At 44.6% G+C, this 17,500-nt stretch overlaps 1 protein-coding gene and 1 long non-coding RNA gene across 2 annotated transcripts in view; both read right to left on the reverse strand.

Moving 5' to 3' along the window:
- Positions 1-14,146, reverse strand: part of LOC143300548 (uncharacterized) — a 23,961-nt gene extending 9,815 nt beyond the window's left edge. Inside the window, exon 1 of the mRNA XM_076614300.1 lies at positions 13,635-14,146. Within this exon, the coding sequence (XP_076470415.1) occupies positions 13,635-14,099 (465 nt within the window). The 5' untranslated portion in view covers positions 14,100-14,146. The remainder of the gene's footprint in view (positions 1-13,634) is intronic.
- A 220-nt stretch (positions 14,147-14,366) lies between these two features.
- LOC143300549 (uncharacterized) overlaps positions 14,367-17,500 on the reverse strand; it is a 13,966-nt gene continuing 10,832 nt past the window's right edge. Inside the window, exons 3-4 of the long non-coding RNA XR_013057670.1 lie at positions 15,761-15,923; positions 14,367-14,440 (exon numbers count right to left, since the gene is read on the reverse strand). This is a non-coding gene — a long non-coding RNA (uncharacterized LOC143300549). The remainder of the gene's footprint in view (positions 14,441-15,760; positions 15,924-17,500) is intronic.

Below are 17,500 nucleotides of genomic sequence, written 5' to 3' on the forward strand. Positions count from 1 at the left end.
TACTGGGTTTTTTTTTTATTTGTTTTATTTCATTATTTCATTACTTACTGTTTATGAATGTTATTTGATACAAGTCATAATATGGTTCATCAGCCGTCATGACAAAAATTGAAGTGCAACGTTGTGAGCACAGTATAAGCTTTTAAGCTTGTTGATGCTCTTTTGTCATTCATTGCATTGTAATCGTGTGTATTGTTGAATAAATAAAGATTATTTAAACCAACACCATGCCGAAACAGGACCTCGAATCCTGATCACTAGTGAACACTGGATTTTTTTTATTTAAAAAAAAAAAATTATAATATTTATATAGCGCTGAATCTTGTGCAGAGACAAAATCAAAGCGCATTCGCACCAGTCATTCACACGCATGCATTACTCTAAAACTGGAAAAAAAAAAAAAAAAAAGTGAAGACAATTAAGAGGCAGGGGGGGAGAGGGAGGCTATTTTGGGAAGAGGTGGGTTTTAAGACAAGACCAGACTTGAAAGAGCTGAGTGCGGAGGAGACCTGACGAAGCGAAAGAGGAAGTTCATTCCAGTTGCAAGGTCCAGAGACAGAGAGAGAACGGCTAACCGGGTCTGCCATGCTGCCTCCATCTCTAGGGACACTTTTCCTCACTCCACCCAGGTGTGATCTGGATCTGGATCTGGTAGTATACGTCGCAGACGCCACTTCTGGCGACATAGACGCGACGGAACTAGGAGGACGCATGTATCTAGTAGAAAAAACAAAAAAAGTCTAAGAAGGCCTAGGGAAAACTGTCTACCCTGGGTTAAGACCATCAAAACCCCCCGGTTCGGCCGGAAGGGTCCAGGTCCCACTTCCAGAAGCAAGACCTAAAAAAAAAAAAAAAAAAAAAAAAAAAAAAAAATGTTTAGTGGTTGCTGGTCACAGGCTCAGACGGTGGTGATCTGGTCAGCGCTGATGAAACTGCACTGACTGAGCCTGCAGTGACAGTGGCCTCACTCACTTGGTTCCGCTCCATGGCAGTCCTGACGAAGATACCCCACTTTATTCTCGTTCTTATTCTTTTTTTTTTTGTGGAAACACCACCACTGTCAAACCATACAAAATGCTCAGCCGTGTCAACACAAAACTATCACGTCTACAAAAAAACACAAAAAAACCCACTAAGACAAACCCACAAAACACAGTTCATGACACAATAATATCCCAGCCATTTAACTCCTTACGGCAAATAAGACCAGGCCATGCTGAGGACACCAGCCATTCTGCTTAATTCATCATCCCCAGATTACGAAAATTTGTAAAAAAGAAGAAAAAAACAACAACTTTAAAGCCAAACGAAAAATACGTAATAAAGGTAATATAGGCAATTAACACTGCAGAATGGGCAGCTAGTGTCCATCCCAGTGTTTATATCTCACTACCAAACCGCCAGAGCAAAACAGCACAGACAGTACATCATAGACAACCAGCCAGATTACCCACGCGAAGAAGCAAACAAAACTCTTATTTTTAAAGTCGCTGAGAAAAAACAAACAAACTGTCAGCGCATAGGAAGAAGAAGAAAATGACTATGCCTTCGATGTAAATATCATTTCATCCATCTTAGGTAATCTGAACTGTTAAAAAAAAACACCCAACAACAACAACAACAACAAAAAACCAACAAAAACAAACAAACAAAAAACTATAAAAAAAAAATTCAAAAAAATTCATAAAAATGGATAAGGAGTTTTCAAAAAAATGTGTGGGGAGAGAATAATGCTGACACAAAATAGCACATAATTATGTTGATACCAAATCGCAGATCAAAAGGACAAAAAACAGGAGAAGAAGGTTTTAAAAACTTTTTGCTGATGACATACAATGCATGCAAACACACACACACATACACTTAATTGTCAGTGTACACACACACACACACACACACATATTTTGCATCTGTAACTTTTAAACAAACTGTGTGCAGCTCTGAAAAAAACCCACACAAACACATGCATACATCCATGCACATGCGTGCTTGCACACACACACACACACACACAACCACACACACACGTGTGTGTGTGTGTCTGCACACAATAGCTTAAGACAGATCTGACAAAAAGGTAGGGTTTTTTGTTTTTTTCAAAGGATGTCTTTTTTTGTCTTTTTTTCCCCCAATGAATTAAATGTTTCATTTCCTGATTCTACCAGTACAAGAATTTATTATATCCTAATTTCCACAAAAGCACCCTTCCCAAAACTACTTGCCCCCCACAAAACTGACTTTTAAGAATACAATCTTTATTATCTTTTCACTTACACTATTTGGAGCTGGTGATTAAAAAAAAAAAAAAATCTTTTTTTTTTGTTTTTTTGACTGCACCATTTCCATGGCCACTACTCAAATGCTGCTTTTCATCCCCCATTTCAGAGCCATATCCAAATTAATTTGCTGCAGTGTAGTAAACGCCAGCACTCCTAAAGACACATCCATGACCTTCAACTGTGTTGTCCTAGTCAATTTAATCTGCCACAGTGTAAATTCCAGAAGTCCCAGTCAAGTTAATTTACTGCAGTGTAAATTCCAGCAGTCCAAGTCAAGTTAATTTACTGCAGTGTAAATTCCAGCAGTCCTAGTCAATTTAATTTACTGCAGTGTAAATTCCAGCAGTCCCAGTCAAGTTAATTTGCCGCAGTGTAAATTCCAGCAGTCCTAGTCAAGTTAATTTGCCGCAGTGTAAATTCCAGCAGTCCTAGTCAAGTTAATTTGCCGCAGTGTAAATTCCAGCAGTCCTAGTCAAGTTAATTTGCCACAGTGTAAATTCCAGCAGTCCTTGTCAAGTTAATTTACTGCAGTGTAAATTCCAGCAGTCCTTGTCAAGTTAATTTGCCGCAGTGTAAATTCCAGCAGTCCTAGTCAAGTTAATTTACTGCAGTGTAAATTCCAGCAGTCCTAGTCAAGTCAATTTACTGCAGTGTAAATTCCAGCAGTCCGAGTCAAGTCAATTTGCCACAGTGTAAATTCCAGCAGTATCAGTATCAGTAGCTCAAGGAGGCGTCACTGCATTCGGTCAAATCCATATACGCTACACCACATATGCCAAGCAGATGCCTGACCAGCAGCGTAACCCAATGCACTTAGTCAGGCCTCGAGAAAAAAACCCAAAAAAACAAAAACCAAACCAAAAAAACCAAGGACAAAATAAAATAAATAAATAAACACACATTCATGACACTCAACTGTGTTGTCCCAGTCAAGTTAACTCACTCAGTACGGCCAGTCCTCTCTTCTCCTCTACACAGACCCCTCGATGTCCAGTGGGTGTCTGAATGACCCAACCTATAGCTTCCGTCGTCAGAATTGTAGTATTCTTTGTCAACATTCACCTCTTCAATATAAGAGCCTCCCGCTTGCAATATTTTGATGATGGTAATTGGGGTGAAACGCTGTCAACGTCGTCTCTTTCGCCGTTCGTATGGAGAGAGTTAATTTGTTGCAGTGTAAATGCAAGGCACTCCTAAAGACACATTCATGACACTGACACTCAACTGTGTCACCCCAGTCAAGTTAATTTGCTGCAGTGTAAACTCCAGCAGTCCCAGTCAAGATTATTTGCTGCAGTACAAATGCAGGCACTCCTACAGACACATACACACGACTCTAAACTGTGCTGCCCAAGTCAAATTAATCTTCAGCAGCATAAACGCCAGCAAGTCCTAAGACACACCCACGACCTTCAGATGTGTGGTCCCAGTCTTCCCGTTAGGCCAGCAACACACTATGCTCTGGGCAGGAGCTCGCCATGGAGCCTCTCTACCTTAACTCTCTCCATACGAACGGCGAAAGAAACGACGTTAATCGCGTTTCACCCCAATTACCATCATCAAAATATTGCAAGCGGAAGGCTGTTGACAAAGAATACCACAATTCTGATGACAGAAGCTAAAGGTTGGGTCATTGAGACACCCACTGGACATCCGAGGGGTCTGTGTAGAGGAGAAGAGAGGACTGGCCGTACTGAGTTAACCATTTCACCATGTGAGCTGGTATGTTTCTGATTATTTTTCATCTCTAAGGAAATTATGATTGTTATAGTTCAATGACGGGCGCCATAGCCGAATGGTTAAAGCGTTGGACTTTCGATCTGAGGGTCCCAGGTTCGAATCACGGTGACGGCGCCTGGTGGGTAAAGGGTGGAGATTTTTACCATCTCCCAGGTCAACATATGTGCAGACCTGCTAGTGCCTGAACCCCCTTCGTGTGTATGCGCAAGCATAAGATCAAATACGCATGTTTAAGATCCTGTAATCCATGTCAGCGTTCGGTGGGTTATGGAAACAAGAACATACCCAGCATGCACACCCCCGAAAACGGAGTATGGCTGCCTACATGGCGGGGTAAAAATAGTCATACACGTTAAAGCCCACTCGCGTATATACGAGTGAACGTGGGAGTTGCAGCCCACGAACGCAGAAGAAGAAGAAGTAGTTATAGTTCAACAAAGGGGGTTGCTTGTATGTACAAAAGATATATATATATATATATATATATACAAACACAATTGACTTGATAATTCTTCACTGACTTATTTTACAACAACAACAAAAAAGAAGTAAAAAGACTGGGTGAAGGAAATGCTTCAATAAACCCATCACTGATAATTTGTGACCAGACACATGTTGATGAGCATTCGTCTTTTTAAATGTTATTATTATCTTACTGAATATTGTCCTTTTTAAAATGATTGAAACGTACACACAAAACGATGCATGCGCGCACACGGGCACACACGCAACACACACACAGTTGTTACACTCTGAATGTAATAGTATCTTACCCACATGTTTTTCTTTTTACATAATAATTGATGTGTGCATGGTGATAAGTGAAGGGTGTGTCAGTTTGTTTTTTTTGCTGACGGGCATTTTATTTTAAGTGAGCCTAAAGAAAATTTTCTGTTTTTAGTTGAAGCAGATAATAAAGTATTTTGAATTAAATTGAATTGAATTGAAAATGAACCATTCAAAAGCCATAATGATGAACACTTTAAAACAAATTTCAAGTGCACAATTTTTTAGACAAATATAATGATAAACACTGTAAAAAAAAAAAAAAAGAAAGAAAGAAAAAAAGTATAAGCCAAAACACTACCCACAACCATTGCACCCAGCAGGAGTTGTACTACAGAGAAAAAGGAGGCCTGTTGCACAAGGTTTTGGTGAAACACAGCTTTAAGCTACGTACACTACAAGCTCAATAATGTACAGAGGCAAACTACGGCAGCTAACACTGACTGTGAGAAACCACTCGAGGCATTATGCATATTTATACTATACCTGAATCTCAACCTTAAGTGGATCAAAGACAAAAAAAAAAAACAAAAAAAAAAAACAACAAGAGCATCACTCGTTATCTTTAGCTTCACGTTTACGAAAACTTTGATAGGTAAGCTTATACTGATCACATGTCACACAAAGCTGACTTTGACAAAGCCAACTGGAAGGTTATCAAATCACCCCGTCACGCTTAATATTTCTTAAACAAAGACATGGCGGATCAATATCTTTCACTGATCAGTCAATTATTCACATCACAGTAGTTTTCAATGTCATTAGCAGCTCAGTGAGATGACACACACACACACACACACACACACACACTCACTCACACACACACACTCACACACACACACACACACACACACACAACAGGCCTCCACAAAACTGATTTGTCTGTCTGTCTGTCACTGGAATCTTAAGCTGACAGCAGTCGGATACCAGAAGTAGCCCTAAGCATGAAACAGACATGTTCAATGATGCTTTAATTCAGCAAAAATTTCCTGTGTTAACTGACGTGTCCGATCTTTAAAGTGCTGCAGTGTGACCGCACAGTGCCTCTGCAATGATTTTCATCCCCACAGGGGGCTTGACAAGAGTTTCATCATTTGTTATAACTTTGCTGTATACACGGAAGTGCACACACGCAAACAAACACACACACACACACACACGCACATGCACACATGTGTAACATCTTCATCTTTTGCACTTTGGACTTAAATCCCTCTCTAATAACATAAGAATGTTATGCAAGGAACCAACAAAAAAACAAACAAAAAACCAAAAAAACAAAAAACAAAAAAAAGAAAGAGAGAGAGAGAAAAATAAGAACAAAACAAACACACACAAACACACACACACACCAAGAGCCCATGTGGAGTGGTGGCCTAGAGGTAACGCGTCCGCCTAGGAAGCGAGAGAATCTGAGCGCACTGGTTCGAATCACGGCTCAGCCGCCGATATTTTCTCCCCCTCCACTAGACCTTGAGTGGTGGTCTGGACGCTAGTCATTCGTATGAGACGATAAACCGAGGTCTGGTGTGCAGCATGCACTTAGCACACGTAAAAGAACCCACGGCAATAAAACGGTTGTTCCTGGCAAATAATCTGTAGAAAAATCCACTTCGATAGGAAAAACAAATAAAACTGCACGCAGGGAAAAAAAAAAAAAAAAAAAAAAAGGGGGGGGGGGGGGGGGGCGCTGTAGTGTAGTGACACGCTCTCCCTGGGGGAGAGGGGGGGAGCAGCCCGAATTTCACACAAGACAAATCTGTTGTGATAAAAAGAAATACAAATACAAATGACAACTGAAACACAATGCAGCACCACCAAATACATCAACACTACTGTCGTGGCACAACCGACCGCCCCAGGGTGAACCAAACACATGCTGCCTGTCCCTGAAGTCAGCCATGACCGCTGCGCCCGCCTTGTGCCATCCCTCGCCCTGATGTGCGTGTGTGTGTGTATGTGTGTGTGTGTGTGTGTGTGGAGGAAGAGGAATTTTGTTTAATGTCCCGTCACACATATCGGTGATTGAAGACATTTTGTTAAAGTATTCATGAATACATTTGAGTATTATCGGTTAGAAGGGGTGTGGGATGATGTGAATGAATGGAGGGTTGGGGGAAAACTGGGCAAATGAGGGTGAAATGAGGATGAAATTTGAAAAAAAAAATTCTAAAAAATAAAAAATGTGTGTGTGTGTGTGTTTCTCTGTGTGTGTGTGTGTGTGTGTTAGAGAGAGAGAGAGAGAGAGAGAGAGAGAGAGAGCAGTGCGTGCATGCATGTGTACAAATCACCATCTTTTCCTACCGGCAAGCGTTACTTGTTTTACCTATCAAAGTGGATTTTTCAACAGAATTTTGCCAAGGACAATTTTTTTCCGCTGCCGTGCGATCTTTCACAGGCGCTCAATGCATCCCACGCACAACAGACCAGTTTATCGTCTCATCTGGATAACTAGCTGTCCAGACCACCACTTAAGGTCTAGTGGAGGGAGTGGAGGGGGGTTGGGGGGAGAGGGGAAGGGAGGGGGGGGGGGTTAGAAAATACCAGAGAGTGTGGGGATCAGTCCTGTGTCGGTAGATGTTTTCTCACTGCCTGGATGGATGGATGCGTGAACACTAGAACCCCCACCCCCACCACCACTCCCTGACCCCCCTCCCCCCCCAAGACACCCCTCCCCCCCTACCACTGCCTGGATAGCACTAACCCATTTCCTTCCTGCAGTATGATACGATATGATATGGATATGCAGGAGGAGTTTGTATTATACTCCATGTTTGGTGATACATATATTTACCATGTCAAACTGATGCAAACTAGGCCTGTCGGTTTGCTCTGCTTGGCCAAATTTCGCAAGGCTAACAGTGAAAAGACGCCCCTTCTTGCCCCGTTCGCTCTTAGCCAATCAAACGCCTCTTATTATTTATAGCAGCTATCCCCAGTCAGAGATCAAGTTCTAAGCGCTTTACAGAGTGTGAAATAGTCCAGTTGGCTGTTTTTTGTAGGTCCCCCACATGAACCTCTTTTCCAAAAAAATAATCTACAGAAGTAGTGCATACAATTTTGATTTATTTTTATTTTTTGTTTTTTAGTCCTAATCCCGCTTCCCCCGTCCCGCCTCTCACACACACCCTTCCAATATTATGTTTTTTCTTTCTCCAATCACTGACACTCACCCTCTCCATTTTAGATTTTGTACTCTATCTTTTCCACATTCTGTTCTCTCTCTGTCTGTCTGTCTATCTCTCTCTCTCTTCCTTTCTTAGTCCCTCCCCCTTGCCCCCCCCCCCCCCCCCCTCAACCGCCCCCCTTTCATTCAAATATACAGAAATGTCGATTTCTAATTAATACTAACAATCATCATTATGATAGGAATGATAATAATCCAAATAATAATAATATCATTTATTTTCAGTCTTATATCATCATCCTAGATGAACAAGACTAGAAATAAATAAACGAACGAGAGTCATTTGCACAACAGGCTGCCTACCTGGGCAGAGCCGACTGACTGCTGCTCATCATGTGTTTCTAAGTGTCTTTCAATCAGATTTCAGGCACGCCCACACACACTCACACAGATATGTAACATTTTATGTGTATGGCTGTTGTTGTTTTTTATTTACCCTGCCATGTAGGCCACCATACTCTGTTTTGGGGGTTGTGCAAGCCGGGTATGCTCTCGTTTCCATAACCCCATGGATTTCATGGATCTTGCATGAATGTAGTTGACCTTCTGCACATGAAGGGGGGGTTCAGGCACTAGCCAGTCAGCACATACGTTGACCTGGGAGAGATCAGAAAGCTCTCCACCCTTTACCCACTAGGCGTGGCATGGATCGAACATGGGGAAACTCGAACGCTCTAACCATCTGACCACTGTTCCAGTACAAAAAAATTGTTGCCACACCATGTACACAGTTACAAAGTGGAACACAAGAGTTTGTGACCTGCGACTGCATTTTGTATTTTGGTTTCGACTGTCTCCGTGAAAACGGACATATTCTATGACCTTAACCTCTGATGAAGGGAAGCAACTCTGGTACTTCTGTCAACGTTCGATAGATTCTACCGTGTGTTCTAATCTAAGCGTGTTTCACGAGTGTTTCTGTCACAGGTTTGCTGACTGAATCAACTGGACAATCTGGTTTACTCTGGGCAAGGGGAGATAAAACAAGATTCAACTGGGAGGGACAGGGCTAGATGTGTATACCTTTTATATTTCTCATTGAAAAAGCAAACTTTCCTGCACTTTGTGTAAGCAACGGTGATGGTGTTTATAATTCATTTATTCATTCATCTATTTATTTATTCATTTATTTAACTATTTACTTATTTCTTATTCATTTATCTGTCTATCTATCTGTTTTTCATTTCCTAGCTATTCACAAAATGATCGCGCAGTTTTGATCTAGCAGAACTGGGACTACTAAACAGAGCATGTTGATAAAGACGGATCAACAACAGGGATGATTAATACAGATGTACACTTGGACTTGCTATTGTTAGAAAGCAAACTGTCTTTAGTAGCGTCTAACACCGACAGGGAGGGAGGGGGAGGGGGAGGGAGAGAGAGAGAGAGAGAGAGAGACAGAGACAGCAGAGACACTGGCAGTGTACAGATGTACACTGGACTTGCTATTGTTAGAAAGCTAACTGTCTTTAGTAGCGTCTAACACCGACAGGGAGGGAGGGAGAGACAGAGACAGAGACAGAGACAGCAAAGACATTGACAGTGTACAGATGTACACTGGACTTGCTATTGTTAGAAAGCAAACTGTCTTTAGTAGCGTCTAACACTGACAGGGAGGGAGGGAGAGAGGGAGGGAGAGAGAGAGACAGAGACGGCAAAGACACTGGCAGTCAAATACGGACAAAGAGAGGGATGGAGGGAGACAGCGAGGAGAGAGGAAAGAGGAGAAGAGAGAAGAAGAGAGGAAAAAAGCAAGGAAGAGGGATACAGCCATACACACCACAGACAAAAGGGATGGATGACAGATAAAACGCCCCCCTCCCCCACCCCCCCACAAAAAAAAAATCCCAACAAGAAATGAATGGTTCCCCCCAAAAAATGGGATACCAGAAGGTAAGGCTCTATACCAAGAAAAAAGACACAGAAAAACAGGCTGGGATGATTAAAAAAAAACCCAACCCAAAACCCAAAAAAATCTGGCAGTAAGAAACAGAATTCCACAAGGAGCTTGAATACCGAGACAAGAAGCTCCACACACCCAAGGAAATGCACTCGATCGAAAGCAGCCACAGAAAGGCACTCAACTAGCCACACTACTCACTCCGGTGTCAGGAAGACAAGGCCATCTGAACAGAAGCAGGACAGGCAAGGGACCACACACAGACACACACACACACACACACACAGAAACACACACACACTCACAGATATAACATCCTCAACTTTTTCACCATTGACTTAAAAAAAAAAAAAAAAACTCCCCTCTCTATTGACTTAATTCTGCATGGATCCTGGGGGGGGAGGGGGGAGGGTTGGGGAGCACGAGACGAAATACTACACACACACATATAACATCCTCACCTTTTTCACCTAGGACTTAAACCCCTCTCTACATATGGATGGGCAGGAGATGACACACACACACACACACACACACGCACACATACCATCCTTCACTTTTTCACCTAGGACTTAAACCCCTCTCTACTGACTTATGAACATTCTGCATGGATGGGCAGGAGACCACACACACACACACACACACACAAATAACATCCTCAACTTTTTCACCTAAGACTTAAATCCTTCTCTACTGACTTAAGAACATTCTGCATGGAGGCGGTGGGGGGAGGGGGGGGGGGGGGCAAGAGATGACATACTCACACACACACACACACAAATAACATCCTCAACTTTCTCACCTAAGACTTAAATCCCTCTCTACTGAATTATGAACATTCTACATGGGGGTTGGGGTTGGGGGTGGGGGCTGGGGGTGGGGGCGGGGGGGGGGCAAGAGACAACATACTACACACTCTCACACACACACAATATCCTCAACCTATTTAGGACTTAAACCCCTCTCTAAAGACTTATGAACATTATGCATGGATGGGCAGGAGACGACATACTCACACACACACACACACACACACACAACATCCTCAACTTTTTCACCTTAGACTTAAATCCTTCTCTACTGACCTATGAACATTCTGCATGGAGGTGGTGGGTGGACAAGAGACGGCATACTCACACACACACACACACACACATAACATCCTTAACTTTTTCACCTAGGACTTAAAAAAAAAAAAAAATCCCTCTCTACTGATTTATGAACATTCTGCATGGGCGTGGGGGGTTGGGGGGCAAAAGACGACATACTCACGATCACACACACACACACACACACATTTAACATCTTCAACTCTCTCACCAAGGACTTCTTCTGCGTTCACTCGTATGCACACGAGTGGGCTTTTACGTGTATGACCCTTTTTACCCTGCCATGTAGGCAGCCATACTCCCTTTTCGGGGGTGTGCATGCTGGGTATGTTCTTGTTTCCATAACCCACCGAACGCTGACATGGATTATGGGATCTTTAACGTGCATATTTGATCTTCTGCTTGCATATACACACGAAGGGGGTTCAGGCACTAGCAGGTCTGCACACGTGTTGACCTGGGAGATGGTAAAAATCTCCACCCTTTACCCACCAGGCGCCGTCACCGTGATTCGAACCCGGGACCATCAGATTGACAGTCCAACGCTTTAACCACTCGGCTATTGCGCCCGACACCAAGGACTTCAGTCCCTCTCTACCGACTTGTGAACGTTCTGCATGGAGGCGACCCACACAAGGATGGGAGACAGGGAGGCAGCTCTACAACAAAAAAACAACCAACCAAAAAAACAAAACAAAAGAAAAACAAGAGAGGCAAGGCCTTCAAGACTCACTTGTGATACACTTAAAAAAAAAAAAAAAAAAATCCAAGCTTTTTATGTATTGAGTATAATTTCAAAATGTAATGTTTAAGATGAGAAAGATCAGTTTAAAGCAAATTAAGTCCCCTAGCATTAATTACAGAGTAATTTCCCTTTCTTACTATCTGCACCAAAACGTTTGCAAAATAAATAAAACTTCCATGCTTAGCAAAAGAAGTTCCTGTTTGAACAAAAAATGATAATAATGACTGCTCTTGTTGTTGGGTCAGAATATCAGATCAAAGTGCCAAGTTTAGAGAATACAAAAAATATAAATATAACAGTAAATGCAGTTTGCATATAATTAGGCTTAAAAAAAATTTTTTTTGTGCCCATGCCCATCCCAGAGGTGCAATATTGTTTTAAACAAGATGACTGGAAAGAACTGAATTTTTCCTATTTTCATACCTAATTTGGTGTCAACTGACAAAGTATTTGCAGAGAAAATGTCAATGTTAAAGTTAACCATGGACACACAGACACACGGACACACACACACACACAGACAACCGAACACCGAGTTAAAACATAGACTCACTTTGTTTACACAAGTGAGTCAAAAAACCCCACCACCACCACCTCACCAGACATGGACAGATGATGGTCAAGAAGAGAATAATAATTCTGAAGATGATTTTTGTAAAGTTATTTCTGACGAGGTTCTTATGGTCGAACTTTCACAGGCATTAGTTCATGGCCCTATTTCTACATTCCTTTAATGCACTTCAGGATTATGTTAATGGTTTCTGGTTATTATCATTATTATTATTATTGAATTGTTACTGTTAAATGTAATTGCATATTAGTTATGCATTTTACGGTAGTTTTCTAGTTTACCTTTTTTCTGTTTTCCTCTTCCCTGCCCACTCCCCCTCCCCCTCCTCACCCCATGCCCCTCCCGGCCCCCCCCTTTTTAATTAAAATAAATTTTTTTTATACGTCTAATATCACTGATAGTGAAAAGACGCTAAACTAAAGAACGAACGTTAACAAGTCCCAAGCCGACCAGGACTGCACCACGCCACTAGGAGTAGGAGTCACCGTAAGACAACAGAGAATGAAGGGAGGAGGCAGGCAGTGAGAGGACTGGGATTGGGAGGGGGGGGGGGGGGGGGGGGGCAGAGGCTATACAGACAAGGCAGTAAAGAGAAATGGGGGGGAGGGGGGGGGGGGGGGCGGTATGGAACGGAGGCTATGCGGACAAGGCAGTAAAGAAAAAAAGGGGGGATGGAACGGAGGCTATGCAGACAAGGCAGTGAAGAGAAATGGGGGGGTGGGGTGTGGGGGGGGATGGAACGGAGGCTATGCAGACAAGGCAGTAAAGAGAAAGGGGGGGGGGGGGGATGGAACGGAGGCTATGCAGATAAGGCAGTAAAGAGAAAGGGGGGGGGGGATGGAACGGAGGCAATGCGGACAAGGCAGTAAAGAGAAAGGGGGGGGGGGGATGGAACGGAGGCTATGCGGACAAGGCAGTAAAGAGAAAGGGGGGGGGGGGGATGGAACGGAGGCTATGCGGACAAGGCAGTAAAGAGAAAGGGGGGGGGGGGATGGAACGGAGGCTATGCAGACAAGGCAGTAAAGAGAAAGGGGGGGGGGGGGGGGGATGGAACGGAGGCTATGCGGACAAGGCAGTAAAGAGAAAGGGGGGGGGGATGGAACGGAGGCTATGCAGACAAGGCAGTAAAGAGAAAGGGGGGGGGGATGGAACGGAGGCTATGCGGACAAGCCAGGCAGGCAGGCAGGCAGGTAGGCAGGAAGAGAGCCAGTCGGTACTCACAGGGACAGAGCTGCAATGTGGGCACTCTGATGCGCAGTCGCTCGTGCCACCACCACCTCCACCACCACCACCTCCGCCTCCACCACCACTTACATGCACGCTCTCCGTGGCCGTCAGCAACGCCAGGTCCTTCTCCTCATCCTCCTCCTCTTCCTCCCCCTCCTCCCCACCTGCACCCTCCTCCCCACGGCGCCCGCGCTGCCGCCGACGATCAGAAGGAGGCGGGAGGAGGGACTCGGAGGAAAAGGGCGCCGACCTCCCGACACCACCACCACCTCCCAGCCTCATCCGACACCAGTGACCCGGCTTCTCTGTGTCCAACAGGAAGTGGCTGTGGCAGTCCCTGTAGTACGTCCCATCACCACCACCACCACCAGTTCGATCCCCGGCCCGTTTGGGGCTCAGCCGGCCGATGTCCAACCGCTGCGGCAGCTGCAGAGGGGGCTGAACAACGGTGGGCATGGAGTGCCTCCTGTCCCTCCTCCGGAACGGTTCGCCCACCCCGCCGGCGATACAGTCCGCGGCGTCATCGTCTTCCGGGATCACCGTCAGCCCCATGGTGAGTGAGGACCGACGGTGGTGCTCCGAGCGGTAGAAGGGCGGGGGAGGACGCCCTACTACTACTCCTCCTCCTCCCACTCCACCTCCACGGAGCAGGTTGTGTCCATTGTGCAGCGTGTGGTCCGGGAGGCCCGACAGTGGCGAGTCGGACCCGTACTGGAAGCGCGGAGTCTGGTCCTCGGTCGGGGAGGGCTCCTCTTCCTCCTCCACGGGAGGCAGAGGCAGCTCCTGCAGCGCAGCCGCCAGCTTGTCCGCGTCGTGCTGCGACTCGCAGACGGTGATGGTGTGGCGGCGCTGGAGGCGTGGGCCGCGACCCTCGTGACCTGACCCCACCAACCCTGTGGACAGTGTAAAGGGGGGTTGGGGGAGGTGGGGGTGGGGGTTATTAGGTTGTGTGGAGTTATGGATGGGGTGTGTTGTGTGTGTGTGTGGAGGAGGAGGAATTTTGTTTAATGTCCCGTCACACATATCGGTGATTGAAGACATTTTGTTAAAGTATTTATGAATACATCTGAGTATTATCAGTTAGAAGGGGTGGGAGATGTGGATGAATGGAGGGTTGGGAGAAACTGGGCAAATGAGGGTAAAAATGTGGGTGAAATTTGGAAGAAAACCCCCCCCAAAAAAACAAAAACAAAAAAACTCTAAATACAGTTACAGGAAATTACTTAAAGGACTTCGTAAAAGAGAAGTCGTTAAACTGACAAGCAAAACGACTGATAATGAATGCAAAAAGTCAAAAATATCAACGGTCTCAGTCACTTGTGAAGACACTTTCGTGTATAAAAGGCTTCATCAAGCTACAGTGAAAAATTATATGCTCAATTGTCAGGTTACTAAAGCATATACACTTGACATTAGAACAATACTTAGTCCGTAATGAATTTGATAATAGTCGGAGAGCTAAACTCAGAATTGGTCTGCGAATCGGACCAAAGTCTGAGAGAGTCAACTGACGAGGTTTTAGACTTGAATTCAAGCACCTATAAAAGTCTCTTTCTAGTATATTGCTTATTTCCTTGTATGACAATGGGCAATATACTTTTATACTATCTATATGATTTTTTGCTCCCCTATTTGCTGCCCTGTCTGCTTGGTCATTATAAAGGAATCCAGTGTGGGATGGTATCCAACAAAAATCAACATTTGTACCCTTCACAAATAGGGAGTGCAATAAATACCTAATTTCAAACAATAAATCTTCTCTTTGATTATTCTCAAAAAGGAGCAAACTTTTTAAGACAGATTGAGAATCAACACAAAATAGGATATTACTTACTATGATTGGTATATCAACAAGATGGACAGTGTAAGGGGGGTTGGGGGAGGTGGTGAGGGAGTGGGGGTTATTATTAGGTTGTGTGGGAGTTATGGATGGTGTGTGTGTGTGTGTGTGTGTGTGTGTGTGTGTGTGTGTGTGTGTGTGTGTGTTGTGTGTGTGTGTGTGTGTGTGTGTTATAAACCTCCTTTAATTGACAATTGATTCCAATTCTGATTCACACACACACACACACACTGAGGCGCGAATCAGAACCACACAGAATAAAACAGCCCCCCCACCCCACCCCCCACCATGACCCTGGGGCAGGCAGGCATGCATGCATACATTAACGACGACGTCGTTGATACAAAAGAACAGACAACGCTGCTCTCTTCACCTGAATGCCAGGTGGCGTTCATGGTGTCCCTACCAGGAGGCGCTGCTGAGGGGCGTGTGGGCGGGGAGAGGCGGGGGGTCACGGAGCTGGGGCGGGGGCGGGGTCCACCAGGCAGAAGCTTCTCTGGGCTGCCCCCTCCTCCCTCGCTGTCCGCATCGGAATCCTGCCAACCACACACACACACACAGACTCCCTGTCAGTCCCATGAAGACTCCTGTCAACCGCACTGACACTGCCACATTAAGACTCCTGTCCGTCACACAAAGACTCCTGTCAAACCACACCAACACTGCCACATTTAGACTCCTGTCCGTCACACAAAGACTCCTGTCAACCACATCTGCCACATTAAGACTCCTGTCCGTCACACAAAGACTCCTGTCAAACCACACCAACACTGCCACATTAAGACTCCTGTCCGTCACACAAAGACTCCTGTCAACCACACTGACACTGCCACATTAAGACTCCTGTCCGTCACACAAAGACTCCTGTCAACCACACCGACACTGCCACATTAAGACTCCTGTCAACCACACCGACACTGCCACATTAAGACTCCTGTCAACCACACCAACACTGCCACATTAAGACTCCTGTCAACCACACCGACACTGCCACATTAAGACTCCTGTCAACCACACCGACACTGCCACATTAAGACTCCTGTCAACCACGACACTGCCACATTAAGACTCCTGTCAACCACACCGACACTGCCACATTAAGACTCCTGTCAACCACACCGACACTGCCACATTAAGAAACACTGCCACATTAAGACTCCTGTCAAATCAATCACATGAAGACCCCTGTCGATCACACTGACTTTTTTTCTGTCAATCACATAAGAACCAGGACAACCGTGATTCGAACCCGGGACCCTCAGATTGAAAGTCCAACGCTATAACCACTCGGCTATTGCGCCCGTCGAATGGAACCTCAATTTACCATCTTATCCAAAAACGACCACCACTCAAGTATATATAAAAAAAAAAAAAAATAAAAAAAAAAAAAATCACAGTCCATCGGTGAGCTAAACCCAGCACGCTCGCTTCCGAAGTTGTCGCCTCTTATAATAATAATGGATACTTATATAGCACACTATCCAGAAATCTGCTCTAGGTGCTTTACAAAAACGCTTTTGTTAACATAAAACATCATATCTATGTTACATACACACACCAAAATGTGACTACACACACACACACGCACACACACACGCTGCATACATACATTTTAACATACATGTGTATCTAACAGCTACCCTAACACATACGCACACATAGGCCGGCACAAACTTACATAAACACACGCACACACAATACACATTCATATACATGCATGTAGTTATCCACTATGTACTAGGCCAGCCATTTTTCTAGCAGTGGTTGATGCCATGACGATAAAAAGGTGAAAATGGTAATGCTGACGGGCGCAATAGCCGAGTGGTTAAAGCGCTGGACTGTCAATCTGAGGGTCCCGGGTTCGAATCACGGTGACAGCGCCTGGTGGGTAAAGGGTGGAGATTTTTATGATCTCCCAGGTCAACATATGTGCAGACCTGCTAGTGCCTGAACCCCCTTCGTGTGTAAACACATGCAGAAGATTAAATACGCACGTTAAAGATCCTGTAATCCATGTCAGCGTTCGGTGGGTTATGGAAACAAGAACATACCCAGCATGCACACCCCCGAAAACAGAGTATGGCTGCCTACATGGCGGGGTAAAAACGGTCAT

The sequence above is a fragment of the Babylonia areolata genome, chromosome 26 (genome assembly GCF_041734735.1).
Source record: "Babylonia areolata isolate BAREFJ2019XMU chromosome 26, ASM4173473v1, whole genome shotgun sequence".
Classification (NCBI taxonomy): Eukaryota; Metazoa; Mollusca; class Gastropoda; order Neogastropoda; family Buccinidae; genus Babylonia; species Babylonia areolata.